At 54.6% G+C, this 18,739-nt stretch overlaps 6 protein-coding genes across 6 annotated transcripts; 2 read left to right on the plus strand and 4 right to left on the minus strand.

Moving 5' to 3' along the window:
- Positions 1 to 682: 682 nt before the first annotated feature.
- N7482_003925 (F-box and WD domain protein) lies at positions 683 to 3,490 on the minus strand (the record flags this gene model as incomplete). Its single annotated transcript, XM_056686050.1, has 1 exon — positions 683 to 3,490. The coding sequence occupies one exon, from the start codon at positions 3,488 to 3,490 to the stop codon at positions 683 to 685; it is 2,808 nt and encodes a 935-aa protein (XP_056544792.1).
- Positions 3,491 to 5,202: 1,712 nt separating this feature from the next.
- N7482_003926 (Rho family guanine nucleotide exchange factor CDC24) lies at positions 5,203 to 8,193 on the plus strand (the record flags this gene model as incomplete). The annotated part of the gene is made up of 4 exons (XM_056686051.1): positions 5,203 to 6,177; positions 6,234 to 6,482; positions 6,585 to 6,771; positions 6,836 to 8,193. The coding sequence occupies 4 exons, from the start codon at positions 5,203 to 5,205 to the stop codon at positions 8,191 to 8,193; spliced, it is 2,769 nt and encodes a 922-aa protein (XP_056544793.1).
- Positions 8,194 to 8,876: 683 nt separating this feature from the next.
- On the minus strand, positions 8,877 to 9,312 carry N7482_003927 (uncharacterized protein; the record flags this gene model as incomplete). Its single annotated transcript, XM_056686052.1, has 2 exons — positions 8,877 to 8,975; positions 9,043 to 9,312. The coding sequence occupies 2 exons, from the start codon at positions 9,310 to 9,312 to the stop codon at positions 8,877 to 8,879; spliced, it is 369 nt and encodes a 122-aa protein (XP_056544794.1).
- A 208-nt stretch (positions 9,313 to 9,520) lies between these two features.
- N7482_003928 (pyridoxal phosphate-dependent aminotransferase) lies at positions 9,521 to 11,171 on the plus strand (the record flags this gene model as incomplete). Its single annotated transcript, XM_056686053.1, has 4 exons — positions 9,521 to 9,602; positions 9,667 to 10,142; positions 10,217 to 10,502; positions 10,570 to 11,171. The coding sequence occupies 4 exons, from the start codon at positions 9,521 to 9,523 to the stop codon at positions 11,169 to 11,171; spliced, it is 1,446 nt and encodes a 481-aa protein (XP_056544795.1).
- Positions 11,172 to 14,488: 3,317 nt separating this feature from the next.
- N7482_003929 (uncharacterized protein) lies at positions 14,489 to 14,916 on the minus strand (the record flags this gene model as incomplete). Its single annotated transcript, XM_056686054.1, has 2 exons — positions 14,489 to 14,637; positions 14,703 to 14,916. The coding sequence occupies 2 exons, from the start codon at positions 14,914 to 14,916 to the stop codon at positions 14,489 to 14,491; spliced, it is 363 nt and encodes a 120-aa protein (XP_056544796.1).
- Positions 14,917 to 17,967: 3,051 nt separating this feature from the next.
- N7482_003930 (uncharacterized protein) lies at positions 17,968 to 18,271 on the minus strand (the record flags this gene model as incomplete). Its single annotated transcript, XM_056686055.1, has 2 exons — positions 17,968 to 18,117; positions 18,191 to 18,271. The coding sequence occupies 2 exons, from the start codon at positions 18,269 to 18,271 to the stop codon at positions 17,968 to 17,970; spliced, it is 231 nt and encodes a 76-aa protein (XP_056544797.1).
- Between the last annotated feature and the right edge of the window lie 468 nt (positions 18,272 to 18,739).

Genomic DNA, 18,739 nt, shown 5'->3' on the forward strand with positions numbered 1-18,739 from the left:
CCTCAGTGCTAGTTTCTATTGGATGCTACTTATCCTTATTACAACTGATTCATGTATTCAGCCTAGATTGCTGGCGCGCGGATGATTCTCTTCCATAGAAGGCAGTATTGTCGACATCACTAGATGGAAAACAACGCACTTCCATCCATTCAATGACCGTGGAACTTGTCAAAGTTTATTCGAAACTATAGTATTCATCTAGTGACTATGCCCGCAATGCTCGTGTAAACCAGAGGCAACAAAGCCAAATTCGCCATGCAAGGTCCGTGGGATAATAGCACAGGACAGAGAAAGGCAGGAAAACGGTAAAGGAACCCAAAAATGCGGGTACGGAGCAGGTATGGACCACCGCGCCCCCGGCCAACACCAATGCAAGGAGCTAAGCCGAATGGGAGGGTAGTAACCAAGAAACTATGTTGAGGCTAAGGCGGTGATACGCACATACGGGGTGGGCAGAGGACATGAGGTGGAGAGCAGAGGCAATATGGAGGGGCGTATGCAGGTCGAGGAGATCGTCGGGGCAGGCTGCTGCACCGGTTCGTGGAAAGCGTGGAGTAATTTGCGCTCTGCGCAGAGGAGATCGAGACTAGATGCCCATACGAGATAATAATTCCGTTTTCGTGCTCGGATGGGAGTGAAGAATGGGAGGATAGAAGCGGGTCAAGGCAAATATATAGGAGGGTCAGAGGCCCTGGAAGAACGAACATGCCTCCAGTATCTCCTCGTCACCGCAGGCAAAGTCCCAGCCCACGATGCGTGGGTCCACGCTGGCGCAGACGATCTTGCGTGAGTCGAATTGGACTTTGAACACCCTTGACGTGGGAGGTGTGGGTGGCAATTGCCGATTGTGTCGATGGAGGTGGTGGTGATGATGCCCAGCGGCCAGCTGATGTGGGTTTACTGCTGGAGGAGGGTGGTTCGGAGCAGGCGCCGCCGCGTGTGCTGGGGGAGGAGGCAGGTTGGAGGCTGCTGCTGCGGCAGCGGCAGTCCCGTCTGGTAGTGCTGGCACGGTTGGAAGGTTGTTGTTCGTAGCAGGTGGTGTGGGTGTATCTTCAACAACATCTTGATCTGCCGATTGGTCGGCGTCTTGAACTGTCGCGGATTGAGCTGCAGTCGCGGGCGCAGGGGCCTGTAGTGCTGCCAACTGCTGGGCCTGTGCTTGGACAGCAGCTCGTGCTGCTTCACTCAATGTTCCGCGAGCTGCGTTGGCGGCGGCATCAGCTTGACGCAAACGGTGTCCAATCGACCATGCACCATCGCGGTCTTTGTGCCAAATCAAGATCGACTCGTCGTAGGAACCGGACACAATACGACCCCAAGCACTACCTCCACCACCTGGAGGAATCTTTGCTCCAAGAGCTCGGATATCGCGGGGGTCACGAGAGCCAGCAGTGTTTGAATAGTGGCCCGCGCGACGCAGGGCTCTTGGGCCAAGGTCGACAGGTGCACCCTCTTGCTGAGCTTTCCAAAAAGCATTCTCAACCTCCAATGCCTCCAATCGCAAAGCTTCATCCGCACCTGGTGGATCACCGAATCCCGCCTGCACTGTGCGTACCAGATTGTTGTGTCCTCGCAAACAGGCCACCTCGGCTCCAGAGATATGATCGTAGATGCGCACTGTGTTGTCGTTGCTGCCGCTGATGATGCGGCGGCTGTCAAATTGAACACATGCAATACCCTTTTCATGACCCATCAAAGTCTTCATACAAGTACCATTACGTATATTCCAGACCTTGATCATGCGGTCCCCGGATGCAGTGACTATCTCATCACCGTGGAGTTGCATTGCATTGACGGCAGCTCCATGGCCCTCTACAGTCATGAGCAGCGAGTAAGCTTTCAAGGCTTTGACATGTCCGTTTGCGATGCTGGCCTCAAGCACATTGGGGGCGACGTCGTTGAGGTCAATGATATATGACGGATAGCTGGCACCACCACCTTTGCAGACTCGGGGGTAGTCCTCATCATTGGGCATGAGGTCGTGACGATTCCACACCTTCACAGTTCGGTCTTTCGAACAGGTTACCAGGTACCGGTGATCGAATTTGAGATTCAGCACGGAGTCAGCATGCGCATTGGTAATTTGATGAAGCTTCTGGCCCGTCGAGAATTTCCATAGGATTACAGTCTTGTCGCTGCTGCCGGAGATGACTACATCCTCTTCGGGACTCGGGTCGAATTGTAGACACAGGACTGATTTGCCATGTCCGACTAATGGGCGGTGCCAGAGTCGTTTGGTCTCCAAATCCCAGACTCGTACAGTTCTGTCCCGGCTTCCGCTGACCAGCCATTTTCCTTGGAACTGGATCGCATAAACGCACTCTCTGTGCGCCTCCTCTGGATAAGACGGATGAGGCAGTTGGAAGTTGGTAAACCGACCATGATGCCAATTCGCTTCGAGACGTCTGCGTTGTTTATAGAGATGTACCCAATTAATTCTGACAGCCCCGTTCGGCGAGTGCATGAGCAGTGACGATTTCAAAGGAGGTTGGAGGAGTGAGGGTGGTTTCTGAATGAGACTGGGCGGCGCGAGCCCGGGTTTCTCAATTGATGCGTGTGTCCCTCGGTCACCCGCATCAGCCATGTGGTGGTCTCCCTCGTCGTCAGGTTCAACCTTAACATCTGAGGAGCCTTGACCCTCCGCACCACGCGTGTCATACCATGAGGGAGGTAAGCGCTTCTTATGTTTGGGTTCACCCAAGTCTGGTTCTGAGTGTCGGGGTCGAGAACGGCGGGTCTGAGGGGACGTCGCTTCGGAATGCTCTTGTTCGAAATTGCGAATAGCGCGAGTATCTACTCGCCAGCCCTCGTTAATGTATAACACGCGCCAGAGGCCGGAGTCCAATATTCGATTGCGCCACGAACGAGACGCGAGCGTCGCAGTCAAGAGGGTGCGTGGATCGAGGTACGAGAAGATCTGGAAGGTGAGTTCGGGCGGTAATTTCACGACTGGGTCCATATGGAGAAGCGGATTTAGACGGTCAACGAGGCCAGCAAGTGTCGACGTCGAGAGAGAACGAAGCAAGCTATACGCAAGTTCTGTAGTTGAGTTCCATTGGTGAGCACGGGGCGTCGAAGACAAAGGAGGTTGGGAGGTTGGGAACCTCAAGGGGGTAATAGAAACATGCAGGAAGAAACATTTACCAGCTCTGTCAGCCTCACTTTGGGCGAGGACCCATTCAGGGAGCATCGTCACATTGTCGGCGACCAGATCTTTGTCCGACTGACTTCGAGTGTCATCCGAGTAACCTTCATCCAATTTGAAGGAAGGCGATAAAGATGAGGTAGTATAACCAGATAAAGCGGTCGCCTGCAGCCGGAAAGCGGGGCGAGATGGCGAGTTGGAGCCAGTGTCTCCCTCCATCAGTGCTGAGGATGCGGGAGTCACGGTTGCGGTGCGCGCGCTGATGGATTTTTGAGGGGGAAAGTGAAGGCGAATGCGGTGGCTTTGCAGAGAGCCTACGGAGTCGTCGCAGAACACTCGTCGCATTCACTGGAGACCTCTCTCCGTCCAACTGTAGAGTTGAAAGGGAATAATCCCTCTTGCGCAGAAGAGAGGTAGGACGGATGACGGGGTCCTTGGGCTCAGGGCTGCAAGTCACGTCACGTCCGCCGGTTTGGCGGCGGCAGGATCCACCCAGAAGTGATCAGTCGGGCGGAGAAGTCAAATCGTCAACACACATATCAGATGGATAGGTCTAGAAGCTTCAGCTTGGGAGGGGGAGGAGTGACGAAGTCCAAATCCAGAGTTGGCCATCAATCATATGAGAAACATAATAAACATGCCAGAAAATGCGAGAAGACTAATGTAGGGTTCTGGAATGGCTGTCGGAGCCTACGTTCACGTGACCGTGTGAACGAGAAGTATGTGGTAGTCAACAAGAGATGGGCTGAAGGACTTCTTACATGAAAGATATTTCGATGATAACCTATGCTGGGGACATGGTGTTTTAGGGACCTTTTTCTTTTGATTGGGAGCTATGGCCTCCTCGTCCTTTTCTTTCTTTTGTCCTGGTCTGATCTTAGCCGCAGGTTATTCCTGCAAGCAATATATAAGTGCCGAGGGACTAGCTAGGGTTCATCCTGCCACGAGGTATAAATTCATTCAGATGGGGCTAAACAGTATTTATGTAGAGAATTAAAATATATAAGAAGGACCATGCACTACTATGATCTCCACCGGGCTCTAAAAACCAGCCAAAGGGGTTAACCCGACTAATTCCTCAAACGGTAGATACTCGTAATGTTTGCTGGTATTTGACCTGTCTTCTTACTCTCTCTCTCTTTCCAAACGTATATACTCATCCCGACGTCATCATGCTCGGCAGTGTCGAGACTTATTACCCCGTCATCCCATTCACCCTATCTAGACTGGTCGTAGCCTCGTCGCAGACTCGACTCTGGACCCGCGTCTCAGGTAGATGGAGACTCGTGCCCCTCCCCACATCCCACCGCCCGACGGAACAGGCGCTAAACCCGAAGGGGAAACTGAACAGCCCTCCCCTTCGGCTCACCCTCTCCTTTCTTCCTCAGCCTCCATCCCTCCCTCCACGCCTGTTCCTCTGCGCCTTCGACCATCATCCTTTACGGGTGTAAGCTCGTCTCTCCCTTCTCGGAAGTTGACTCTTCCCGCGCCCCCTTTGTCTGTCGCTCCCCCCAGTCCTAGTGACGGGCCCAGTCCTTACGACACCGACACCTAAAGGGGTTCGACCAGCGCTTTTTTTCTGTGATTCGGCACGTCTGCCAGGCCGCAGCGTCGTCTCCAACCCATCACTTACCTCTCATCGATTGGGTTAGTTGGCTGCCGGAGTCGGACAAGATACACCGACCCTCCTGACTTCCCTCAGAGGAAAGTGGCGGCGCTTTTATACTATTCGTCCCTGTTGATATATTGTCTCTTCATTACCCTGCCATCGCGAGCCGATTCTTACCTTCCGGGATTCTTCACCGAACAGCAAATCCCTACGACCAGGATAGAGGTGATATCGAGGGCCCTTGGGTTTTCGAAATCCGACCGGACTTTGTCTCTGCGCCGTGTAGCCCGCCTTTTGACCAGTCGACCGTATCGCGGAAAATCCATGGTCGGCTTCCCGTTGTCCCGACGCTTGTCGCTCTCCGATTACATATACCCCGGGTCTGCTGTGCAGATTTGAAACCGAGCCTGGCTGGCCTGACTCACATAATCGGCCGAGGCAATACAAAATGATCGACTCCGCAGCAATGAGCGGAATCCCGGTCGCCGAGGACAACATCATCAACCGGCGTGGTGGAGAATCAATCTACCAAAGCTGTGTGAACCTTAAGCGCCGGCTATCGGAAGTCCCTAGTTTCGAGCCTTATCTCTTGGAGATGGCCGCGGAAGATGAATCGCGGGGAAACACAGATCCAGTATCTTCGTTGTGGAACTGTCTTCGAAATGGCTACCCATTGTTGAGTATCTATAATGCGTCTGGACCGGATGAGGAGTTGGTAGTCGACCCTGCCAAGGTGCCCGAGGCGAAGCGTCCCAAGGCCGCAACTTTCAAATTTTTGCAGGCCTGCTTGCAGGATCTCGCCTTCCCCCAGCAAGACTGCTTCCTGATCACCGACCTCTATGGCGAAAGCACAACGGGTTTTATTAAGGTGATTAAGATGGTGAATCGCGTGGTGGACATCCTTGAAATGCAGGGCCAACTGAAGCGGCCGGAAGTGACAGATGCTCCAGTGGGCGCACAGGGAGTTGTGAAGCTTACCAAGCGTGAGCACATTCTCAAGGAACTGTTGGAGACTGAGCGCGATTACGTCCATCACCTGCAGAATCTCCAAGCACTTAAGAAGGAATTGGAGGAGACAGGTGCTCTTACAGGTGATGCTAGCCATCAAATCTTCCTGAACCTTAACAATCTCCTGGATTTTGCCCAGCGATTCCTGATTCGAATGGAGCAACACTATGCCCTGCCAGAAGAAATGCAGAACTGGGGCCATCTCTTTTATTCAGATGAAGAAGCCTTTCGGCAGTACGAACCATTCATCGCCAACCAAATGCGGTGTGATGAAGTTTGCATACAGGAGTGGGATAAGATCCGGACATCACCACGTCATCCAGATCTCATGCAGATGGTTGCGCAACCCAAAACCCTGAATGGATTCTTCGTCAAGCCCTTCCAGCGGTTGACCAGATATCCGCTTATGTTGTCGGTAGGTAGATCTAAACATTGGGTTACATCCTTGTCTAACATGCGACCTCTGCATAGGAATTGCGCAAACAAATGGAAGACCCCCAACTCCACGCCGACATCACCCACGCTATTGACGCCATTCAAAATACGCTGGACTCAGCAAACGATGCGATCCACAAGGAACAACTGGCTGCAGCGGTTGTGGACCTGTCAGAGCGCGTAGATGATTGGAAGTCATTGAAGATGGACTCCTTTGGAGACCTCCTTCGTTTTGGCACGTTCGCAGTGGTTAAAGGAGACAGTGGCAAGGACAGCGAGCGAGAGGTATGCACCAGCGGCTTTTTGCGCCCTTGTCTCATTCATATACACTCATGACCACCATGCGAGAGTTTGAAGTTTCATTTAGCTAACATTATGGGTGCTTAGTATCACATCTACCTGTTCGAACGCATTCTCCTGTGCTGCAAAGACATCAACCCGAACAAGCAGAAAACCAAGCTCATGATGAACAAAGACAAGCCCTCCCTCACAGCGAAGGGCAAGGCTCGGCTTCAATTGAAGGGTCGAATCTATATGGCGAATGTCACGGATATCGTTTGTCTTCAGAAGCCTGGTAAGTGACAACATCTAAGCAGGACACAATACAGGGATCGGAGTTCTGACGAGTCGATGAACAGGCCTCTACCGTATCCAAATCTTCTGGAAAGGTGACCCCGGTGTCGTCGATAACTTCATCATTCGTTACGTGAATGAAGACGCCATGCGGAATTGGTATAAGGAAATCGATACCCAACGTACAATCCAATCGGAGCGCCGGACACTTCGCAACACCGGCACTTCAGACAGCGAGTTCACCTACATGGAGGGCATGGCCCATATGCCTAATCCATACCAGCAAGAGTATGACGTCGAAGATACTCCTAAGGATGGTAATTACTACTCCGAGTTCCCCATGAGTCGAAATGCATCCAGTACCAGTTTGAGGACTCGATCCGCTACCGGAGGCAGTACTGGTTCTGTACCCCACTCCAATGGCAGGCCGCGCTATGCTGGGGATCCAGCGCTTTCTGTGCATACCCAATTCCCTGGTGCTGGCAACATGTCCCCAAGTGATCGGAATATGAACTCGTATTTCTCGCCCGCGGAAACCCCTTCCACACGATCCAGCTCCCAATCTACTGGGTTTTCGTTCGGACGCCAAAATACCAACTCGACAACTGCATCAAGTGTGTGGAATGAAGATTCTAATCGCTACACTGCCCCTGCTTTGTCTCGTGGAGCCTCAAGAGATGGAACAACCCCAACAGGGTACTTCCCTCCTCAGACTAATGGAAGGAGTGCTCAACGCCCGTCGTTGCCCCCCCTCTCGGGACCACAGGCATCTTCGAATGGAACTGCCCAACGGATGCGTTCAGCCAGCAGTCCCGACATTCACCATCACAACAACGCCCCTCCGGATTCTCGGCGGTATATGGGAGTGCACACTATGCAAACAGTGGACAATGTTCCGGTGCCGCCAATTCCTGCACATATGGCCAACATGAAGGCGCCGGTCAACCGAAGCCAGAACAATTCCCCTACCAATAGCCAGCTCCCTATCCGCCCTACAGCTCATCATGCTCACACGACCCATTTCACCGAGCCGGAGTACAACGAATCTCGTGCCTCGGGGCAGGTCTCCGACCAGGCGACATCTCCCTTAAGCCAAGAGCCCGATGGAGACTCGTATATGCCAACTCAGCTCAAGGCAAAGGTGAATTTCGACGACAATTATGTCACGTTGGTGATCGCAACCAACATCTTGTTCCGCTCGCTTACAGACCGTGTGGATGCCAAGCTGGCCCGATTCACCAATCGATCCATCGGCAACAAGACTGTTCGTTTGCGTTACCGTGACGAAGATGGAGATTATGTCACGATTGACAGCGATGAGGCTGTTCAGCTTGCCTTCATAGAATGGCGTGAGCAGCACCGTGACATGCTTGCCAAGGGCATGGTGGGCGAGATCCAGCTGTATTGCCAGGTGGTTGACTAAATGGACTCAATCTTCTTGATCCATGGTGTCTTAATCTCCCCTCGTGAATGATGTCTACTGTCTATTACATCTGGTGGAGGCGCCCCCAACTGATCCGATTAGTTCCTGCCGTCAAATTCTCTGCATTGCCCTGGCGCGTGTTCCCCTCCTTTCCCCTCTCCGCGTTTTCTTCCCAACTGGATTGGCTTGGGTCTGTTGAACAGCCACTCTCGGAGACATGTTCCCCGCTTCCCATTCCCCCATATCCGATTACCCATTCATTCAGCCGCGCTATGGCTGTCATGTGGTTGGGTCGTGGCGGCTGTGTGAGGGTATCTGCATCATGAATTTGATTGCGGCATGACGGTGTCGAGCGGCGGTGTGAAGTACCCAGGAATCTCCCCTTTTCTCGTCTCTCATTTTCACGACCTGTTCCCTCGGATTAATCCTCCGCGGTGGAGCGAATGATGACTGCTATCTATTGACCATGTGCCTCGAATGTCCACGAACGTATGAAGCACCTTACATGATGTATGCATACTTTCTTGTTTGGATTCTGTATTCTGTGGAAGCCTGCATGCGGACAGGGTTCCGGCGCATTGGAATTTTATATTTATTGTCCCTAGCTTCTTTATTTCCTTATTTCTGTTCTTCCGTATATCTTCAACCTCTTCAGCCTCGTTAAAATGCTCTCCTGGACTAGATCATGCGGCGTCGTCTGCCGATCGGGTTGCCGCTCTTCTCGGGAGTTTCGGGTCGCCGCCCACCTTGGCAGGGCTGAAGTATGGAGTCAACCAGACTTTCTATATGATGCCGGTTCGACCTTGGGTGATTCGTGGCTAGTGGGTCCCTTTCAAACTATGGAATTACCGGAGCGGCAGGAGCTTCAGGGGTCGCGTCGAAACTCTCGGGCGCATCCTGGACGAAATATCGCGCAACGAACGAGCCTTCTTCAGGCACCTGCGACGGCACATGCGGCATTTCCAAAAAGTTGTCAACGGAAAGCAGGCGCCCGACGACACAAGCCATGCCTGGCTGGTTGCCCCGTCCAGCGCGACTGTGAAAGGCGGGAAGTTGGGCGCAGAGTGTTTCGGGGGTTTTGTCGAATCGCCGCCCGCCGCCGTAGGAGCAAGGCCACATCACCGGCTCTTTTATAGCGGGGAGGTGACCGTAAGTTCAACCACGTGGGGAAAACATTGCCCCTCTCTCCTTCGTTCACTACGAACTTTGCGTCTCAGTTATCTGGGATCTCATTTCAGTGATCTGTCTCGATCTTACGTCAACTTGATATCATTCAAGCTATCACCCTGCTCCATAATCAGCCACCCAAGCTAAGCGCAGCCAAAGAATGTCGTTCTCCGGCCGCCGCGTCAGTATCCTGCGCCCCTCCAACCGGCGTTTCTCGCAAAGCAAGGGGCTTTCCGAGAACGGTTCGTCAACTCTACACGCCCTGAACGTGCGAGTCCCTCCGGACTAACGGCACCATCTTCCTAGAGCAACGGTCCGAGACTCATCGCCAGTTCCGAACCGCCCATGAGGGACACCGTCCCCACGCAGGCCTTGACGCTTCCCGTGCCTCCACCGGTGTTGTCTGGTGCACAGAGAGAGCCACTGAGCACGGATACGCCGAGGATCCCTCTGGCTGGGCCAACCTAGGCCAGGGTGCCCCAGAGGCCGATGACGGGATCGAGGGAAGCTTTCCCCGCCCGACGACGATCCCTATCACCTCTGCTGCTCGAGAATATGGTCCGACCGCCGGTATCAAGCCGCTGCGTGCGGCCGTTGCACGGCTTTACAATGAGCACTACCGCCAAGGAAAAGAGAGCCAGTATACCTGGGAGAATGTCTGCATTGTGCCTGGTGGACGCGCGGGGTTGATCCGAATTGCGGCCATTCTGGGCAATTCGTATCTTTCCTTCCCCATCCCCGATTACTCCGCGTACTCGGAGATGCTGTCGCTGTTCAAGAACGTGAGTACTCAGTTTGTGTCATTTGAGTGGAAGCGGTATATGGTAGAAGAGTGCTGACAGTAATTTGACCGTAGATTGCCCCCATCCCCATCCCGCTGTCTCAGGATGACCACTATCACATCCATCCCAACAAAATCGCCGAGGAGATTGCGCGTGGCACCCAGGTGTTGTTGACCTCGAACCCTCGTAACCCCACTGGGCACTTCGTGTCGCATGATGAGCTGGCCGAAATCCAGGACATCTGCCGTGACCGCGCGACTCTGATCCTCGACGAGTTCTATGGCGGCTACAACTACACCACCGACTGCGACGGTAGCACGATCAGTGGTGCCGAGCATGTGGTCGATGTCAATCAAGATGGTTCGTTTCTTGCCTGGGCATCCTGCCCATCCTTTAGCGCTTATCTGCTAACTTCGCAACGCTCCAGATGTGCTGCTGATCGATGGGTTGACCAAGCGTTTCCGTCTCCCGGGCTGGCGCATCGCGTGGATTGTCGGACCCAAGGAATTTGTCGACGCCCTCGGCTCTGCCGGTTCCTACCTCGACGGCGGTGCCAATGTGCCCTTCCAAGAGGCCGCCATTCCCATGCTCGAGCCTTCGCTCGTGCGCACCGAGATGAAGGCTTTGCAGGCACACTTCCGTGAGAAGCGTGACTACGTCTTGAAGCGCCTGTATGACATCGGCTTCCGCATCCAGGACGTGCCGCAGGCCACCTTCTACATCTGGCTGGACCTGACCTCGCTGGATCCGCCACTGCCGGCCGAGGCCAATATCTCCGACGGGCTGAATTTCTTCAACGCCCTCCTGTCCGAGAAAGTCATCGTTGTGCCCGGAATCTTCTTCGACTTGAACCCGGCCAAGCGTCGGGACTTGTTCGACAGCCCTTGCCACCACTTTGTGCGTCTCAGCTATGGACCCAAGATGGAGGTGCTGAAGATGGGTCTCGACGGTATCGAGCGCGTGATCAAGCGTGCGCGCGAGACGGTCCACGCGGAGTGGGAGGATGAGGTTGCTATTCAGGATGAATAGACGGTAGGCATGGTTTTGTGAGATCGGCGGCTCTTTTCAGTTTTTTTCTTTTCGCATCGAGACACAGGTAGTCTTGTAGCGGCTGCTGGGGCTTATAGTAGAGCGCTTGAATTCGACTAAAATCGTCTGGCTGCGCCGGACGAAGAACTTAGCAAGCGGCACGTAATAGACAGACATTTTGATGACTTTTTCAAAGCCTTGGATGATCGACCGATGGTCTCAGTTCATCATAGGAATAGATATGGAGCTTCCGATGAGTGTCTTCGTAACCTTTTCTTGTAAACCAGAGGTGAACCGGGGCAGATCTTCGATATCACCTATCCCTTGTGAAAGGAAGATGTTCAAATATCGCAACACTTGGCGATATGATATACCCAAACCCGTTCTGACAGTGATTCAAGATGAATGAGTCGCAGCGGTCATGGGAAGCTGAACACAGCGATTGAGAATGAGTAGCAATACCACCGCAGGATAACAAAAGTGGTAGGATGACGTATACGTAAGGTGTCCTCTCTATGCTTCCTTCTTACTCCGTCCTCTGATGCTGACAAAACCTGTGTCTGTCTCATCAGCCGAGGGTTTGGAGGTCCTACTTTGCCGCAGCCCAATTAACTGTGTCAAGTACTTCCCCGGAGATTGTTGCGCTTCCCTCGGGGATTGCAGCGCAACAATCTCCGTTCCTCCAGTAGTCTACCTCTTCTTCGATCCTAGCACTCTACGTGTCGCAGCCATACCGGCGTTATACACAAGACGCGAAATACGTCCCTTACGGGGCCGTACCAGGTATCTGCTAGGTATTGTATACGACTGAGGACTTCTCAGTCCATTTGCAGCACCCGCCACAATGCACCCAAACCCTCGGGAGATTTGCAGCTAACGCGCAACAGCGAGCTTTATCAGGACCAATTACGAGTCCCAGAGACGGAATTTCGTTTACTTTTACTTGAAAAGGTTTAGCTTTCCCCGGGTGTTAACCAAGTGGGTTGGCGACGGTACGCGAGGAAATTCACCCGTGGACCCAGGCACTAGGTACCCACGTAGTACTGACCTCGTCCCTGAAGGAGAAGCTAAGGCTCCGTTGCAACCTCCGTCTCGTCGTAGCTCTATCTCAGCAGACTAAATCACTAGTCTAGCCCAGACAGGCACTTCTAGGTACCCTATCCTTACCTAGATGGGCGTTAGTGTGGTCCGAGTATCATCATATTCCTGGTTGAACGTCGGGTACAATATCCATAGTAAAGCAATCCATGGTCACACAGTAGAAGGGATTTGCTTGAGAATAACTATACACTACATGTGAAGTAAAACCTTTTGCCGACGGGCGATCGATCTGAAAGCACGCTTTGCCCCAACGTCAGGGTCTTGCCTCACCCTGCTGCCCTGGCGGTGGTTGGTCGATGACTTGGAGGGTGCGGCCACGCTGCGATCCCCCCACGCCGGGGGTGCGACGACCGATAGAGAAAAGAGAAAAATAATAATAATAATAATAATCATAATTGGAATATTAGCGGGCGGTACAAACCGCCCCTTCTCCCTCCAATGGCTTCTTTTCCTTGCTCGTCGGCTATTTTATGTAGTTCAAGTAGGAGACTGAGCAGGATCGGGTGTACGAGGGCCAGGCAGAGTGCAGCTACTGTATCTTGGAGCAAGTCGAGTAGTTCCAGCATCTCCGGCAGCAGCATGGCGAATGAAACGTCTCGCATTTGCGACACGCAAGGGATGTATTGGCTTGGTTTCGACTGGTGGGAAGTTGAACTCCCCGTGATCGAGTGCCATGTGGGGAGAGCCTCACCACAAACCCTTTTCTCACTCTAACCTTCTGCTGTCCATCATCCATTCCATTTTCTCTTCACCAACCTCGAGCCACCCTCCTTTCAATCACCGCTAGTACAGTTGATTCCCAGCTCTCTACCCCGCCCCTAGACCCTTGATTTTTGAATCCTACACCAATAGCGTTGCCGAGAGAATTGGGGTTCGGCCTGAGCCGCGAGACACCGCGCGCGACCGCCGCAACTCCCCGTCGGCTCGGCACCAATCGGGGTCGATCGCTCGTATTCAATCAGTCACTGCGTCTCCGCCAAGTCTGGCCTGCCTCATGCGGCAACGATGTGACGCTCGTCCGTCATGACAGCCGGTTTTTGTTATTCTGGTTATCTGGCTGGAACCCACTGGTCATTGCCCCAATTACCGGCCCCATCCCACAAAAGCTTGTTTCTTCTGGTGGCCTTGGTGTGTGCGCAGTCCCTGCGATCTGCCTAGCCTCGAACTAGTAGCTGCCTAGACCGACAGGCAATGCGATCCAGCGGATCATCATGGGAGAGGCGTTAGGTTGTGGATCCCAGCGGAAGTTTGTCCGTTACCTTGGCCAACGAAGCGGGTGGATGGACACTCTCCTTCAATTTCCCCATCTTGCAGGACGTTCGCTGTCCCCTGGAAAATGAATAATCCTTTCCTTTGCTTCTTCATAAGGTCCCTCCACGTCCCCAATCCGGCACAGATACACCGGGATTCCATGCGGGTTTCATGCTCCATTTCTAGGGCGTGCCCGAGACAAGCGTTCGCCGTGCGAGGTATGCATTTAACTATGCAAAATGCTGACCAGCTATCGATCGAGACAAGACCCTACAAGCCACAACCTTCCATCCAGGCCCTCGCATCTATACTCCTTCTTTGGGTAGACTGGATTGACTGGATCCACCCCCCGCGTGGCCCCATCTTACCCAATCAGAGGGTGCCTGTGACATACCGCTGGAAGGCCTAATTGGCCGTGGGTCCCCTGGACTGCGGTTCAGGGACAATGACATTCACCCACACGCAGAATGGGATGAAGGACGACCAATACAAGGCCATACAGGCCCCCATCGTTCCAGGTACCGGGATCTCAGGCTCTCCCCGTCAAACTAGCGGACCCGCCCCGGGAACGGTTGAGTAGCGCACTCCGCAATGGTATTACGTCTATATTACAATTACGCTTTCTTACAGTCAGTTTCTTACAGTCACAGAAACACGTTCTGTCCCAGTCTTGCTCTTACGGCAGAGTCGAAGACCAAGCAAGCGGAAAAGTACAGGGACGCTCCCACCACACTGTGCGCCGAGCTCCCATCTCTATTCCTTCCCATCCCAACGTCTCTGGGGCCCAAGCTTCTTTTCACTTGCGAATCACAAGCTTGGGATTAGAGGGGCAGTTTGGTCTGATGGAGCTTCACCAGGGTTAGCGTGTTTTTTCTGCTGGTCGATCAATTGATAGATCACCTGCCCCCGGGTTGTCTTACAGGGCTATCGTTCCCTTCCCCCTCTTTCGCGTTCTCGGGCGCCCCTTACGTCCTGCATGAAATCCCTCTTCCTCTCCGCAGACCAGAGCCCGGGAATTCGGAAGTTTTCTGGACCGAGTGCCATGCGTGCTGCATATCGGTACCAATTCCAAGCTTGCGGACGGGCTGTCGTGTGACGTTGATTTCCGTGGACACTGGACGAGACAAGCAAACTCGACCATCCCGCTCGACCTCCACTCATGAACCCCCCGGGACTTACCCTCCTTCAGGGGGTGCGGGCAGCGGTAAGGAGCCACACCCGTCTGCCCAGCCTTAGCGAGGTCCTCATCTCTGATGGGAAATCGGAAAGTCCCCGGCCATGCCGACAAGACGGCAGACACAACAGTCTCGCCCCCACTGCCCCGCAGCGCGCCAACAACAAGCGACGGGGGTAGCTCGGCGCCTAGAACGCACCGGACACGCCCATGTTTCATCGGCGCCCACGGACCAAGTCGCAGGGAAGATCCCTGTGGCTGGGCCAGGCCAAATGGGGCGCCCCTTTTGGGCCTGCCATCCACCATCCATGCCCCGGCAGGGAACTAAAAGGCGAAGCCACTCACAATCTCCGCGCTGCCCTCCGCGCAAGTCCGTCTCGCTTGGCGGAAGGGGTTCGGTTCCAAGTTAGTTGCAGATTGGGCCGTGATGGAACTGCTACACCTACCCAGTCGAGGCATTAGAATGAAAGACAGACTACACTTAGACCGTGGAGACCAGGTCCACAGGCACTATGCACGCCCATCGTCATTCTCTTCCGCGATCCCCAGGATCCAGAGCGAACAACGCCTCATGCAATCCTGTCGATGCAAACACTCCCTCCTCCCGACAAACCGGCAACATGCAGCTAGAGAATGCAACAAGGCTCTGAAGTATTATCCTTCTAATCCCGAAGGCCACCTCTTCATCCTGCACGACCCATTCCATCTCATGTATGGAGTGCGGAGTATGTGATTGGGAGTATCCGCGAGGCACCGTACCGGGTGTGCACTTCTTCCTGTCCACTGCACTAGCAATTCATGGACGGCACCGCGTAGCTGGAATCTCGCCCAGCGCCCAGAACACCCTACATGAGAGGCAGTATCTTGATTGGCACTCTCTTCGCCTCGGCGTCACCAGCGGCTTGGCTCGTTGTGGTGGGGGTCCGGCAAATCAGCCTCGGTCGCTGCGACATTTCCAATCGCCCGAGATCTTGAGTGACTAGCCTCGGGCTCTAGGTCGATGGGTGCATCGCACCCGATGATTCTTCTTCATTTAGCAAGTCGCAGTCGACGTAGGCGATGGGTCTAGCGGTGATTGATCCCCACAATGTGCACCCGCGCGAGGATCGCTAGTGCAGAAACGGCGATCGGGTGGCGTAGGCCTGCGTTACAGGACCTGTGGATGGGGCGGGTGGATGCTGTTTCGACGTATTGCATCCAGAAGGGTGCATCGCAGGTTCTTTTGCGCAGCCAGTGTGATCGTGAATGGGACGAGAGGGAAGGTCGTGCTCGAGTTGCCCGTCGGATTCGACCGGCGCACGATGCAGTCTGCTGCTAAGTGCTTGCTAGCTTACTTCGCGAGTTCCCAATCGTGAACTGGATCCACCGCATAGCCACCGACGGTGGTCGTGCAGTCATCCCACCGTGCGGGCAGCCATACTTGATTCGAGGCACTGGAGACCGCCCCCAGTTTCCGACATCGATCCACTCCGGATCAGAACCACTCTGATGGCCAGCAGGAGCGCGCCCGGCTAGGCATCCTGGCCGCGCCTGTCGGGCGCATCCGCATGTGCCATTTGAATCGCGGGGGCCGATGGCACGCGTCGATGACCTCAGGGCCTCAGGGCCTCAGCTTGGCTCGGTGCTCGACAAGACCGCCTGTGGCGTCGGGGGTCTCCTGGGGGCGTTCGTCGATTTCATCAATCCCGCACAATGTCAAGATTCACACGGTCTCGTGTGTTCAAGAGAAGGATAGTCAATCGAGAGGATCCAGAGGGAAGCCCCGACGCTGCTCCGACCATGGCAGTCGCACGGATCGAGGATGCCATTTGCTACCACTCTTGGCGTCTGTTGCTTTCCAGGGCTGCCCCAGATGCATTGCCCTCTTCCACGCACGGGGTGGAATGTGAAACAGGACCGAATGATCACATCGGCTCCCTCGCACCCCGCCAACCTGGCCTGGGGCTCGGTTGCGGGTGGATATCGACTAACGTGCAAAGTGTCAAAAACATGCTCCGTGCTCCGTCTGCCATCCATGGCTCATGATCCACACCCGGACACCCGGACCTCCTCCATAAACGCGAGTGTGGGGAAACCCCCTTCAGCCTCAAATCCATCCATCCCCCCCAAACACCCAGCGCGCAGGAGAATAACCGCCATCACGTTACCTGCCACGCATCCTTCCCCAGTATGTCTCCCGATTTGGAAAAAAGAACGGGCTCCTTTCTCGCCTGTGCAGTTGTATGCGCTGCCGTCCGCATGCCTTGTATCCTGGCCGGCGCTAACGACCCACACTGACGACGACGCGAACCCCCCATGTCGGTTCTCTGCCAGCTCGAGTCCGACGGACCTTGCAGACCCGACGAGGCAAACTATCGAGCCGTGTCATCCGAAGCGAATGCGCTGCGCAGCCAATCCTATGTCCGCACCCACGCGAACAGTCCAGTCTCGCCCGGGAAGTTCTGTGTCCGTTCTACCTGGTTTTTTTGCCCGGCCCCCGCCCCGATGATCATTCCGCCAAGACAACCCCTTCCTGTCATCCATCTATGACAGGAGATCACGGTTTTGAAGAGTACGCAGGTAACGGGGTAGTCCGTATGCCGTATGCCATCCTCCGTCCGCCGCCCTCCGTAGAGAGGTAGCGAGTCCCAGGCAGAGTTCGAGGCACGAACCGAATGAACCCCAGTTCAGATCCCCCGGTTCAGATCGGCGGTGCGACCAGTGGCTCCGCCATTCGCCATTCGTGCAGTTCTCGGCGTGTCGACCCGCTTCGTCCAGAATAACCACCAGAACGCGGCTGTGCTCACTTGATCGCCCATATCGTTGGACCCCTTCCTCGCATGCAAAGCACATGTGGACATTGGGGCGAAAAACAAACCCTATTTTCGCGCCGGTGACCCAGGTCGCGAACACAGAATCCCAAGAAAGTTAAAAGTAAGCCGGACAAGACCATAAACAGAAATCCAAAAAGCCCCTAGGCCCTAGGACCATCGAGCGCGACCCCCAGTCCTGGAGATCCGCCCCTCTCAGCCCTGCATGCTCCACAATCCATCCTACTACATCTCGTCCATCCTAAGCACGGTGCGCACGCGAATGTCAACTGAGACAGTGTTCTCGGAGGCCGTTTCTCCCATCGTAGCGACCCAATACGCAGGCACCGGTTCTGGCACCCCCCTCGTCGAATGGCACCGTAATCGAACAATCCGCCGTGGCGGACCTGCAGATGGCGGCGGCCAACCACCTCAACCCCTCGTCTCCCCCTTACTGGTCAGCCAGCTTACTCCTGGAGGCTTAAGGTGGTCCTTGGCGCAGAGCTGCCTTCCGAGGGCCAGTGCCCTCCTCTCGTGCTCGGTAATCGGCGTTTAGTGTGTCCCGCGCGAGGCACGGCTGTCGCTCTGTCTGACTCGCTGTGATGTCATACTGCCAGACCCCCTCTATCCTCTATCCCGAAGGGCATACTCCATATGGAGAATTGCACCGATGCCAGTACGGGATGGCGCAGGCCGTGTCTTACAAGGTTGCGTGAGCGGCGTCCGTGGCCAGGTCCATGGCGGTACGTGTTCGTGGTGTTGGCCGTGTTGGCCATGTTGGCCATGTTGGCATGACTCGCCGACTACTCGACGATTGGACGATTGGACGAGTCGTGGAATGCTCGGAGAGAGGATGAAGGATGAGTGAGTGGTGTTGGTATGGCGGCCCCCGCGTTTCCGTGTCCGCCTTCATCGATCGATCAATGGACGTCCAGAAGACGTCGAAAAGGCCCCGTAACGGCACTACGGTAGCGTCGATCGGGCAATCTCACGCGCGCAGACGTGGCGATCCAGCCAGACCGTCGCGTCTAGCTGATTGCTGATTTCTCGCCTGCGTGGCCGTGCCTGGACGTTCGTCCGCGTCTGATCTGCATCTGCATCTGCATCTGCGATTTCGATAGGCATCGAGCACAATGGACATAAACCCGGATGCCGGTGTCGGCATGGAAACTGGACCGGACGCCTACAACATTCTTTTAGTCCTTTGGTCTTGTTGACAGGCTTGCCAACCAAGGGCTCGCTTACGGAGTACG

The sequence above is a fragment of the Penicillium canariense genome (genome assembly GCF_028826845.1).
Source record: "Penicillium canariense strain IBT 26290 chromosome Unknown utg000002l_segment0_segment0, whole genome shotgun sequence".
NCBI classification, from domain to species: domain Eukaryota; kingdom Fungi; phylum Ascomycota; class Eurotiomycetes; order Eurotiales; family Aspergillaceae; genus Penicillium; species Penicillium canariense.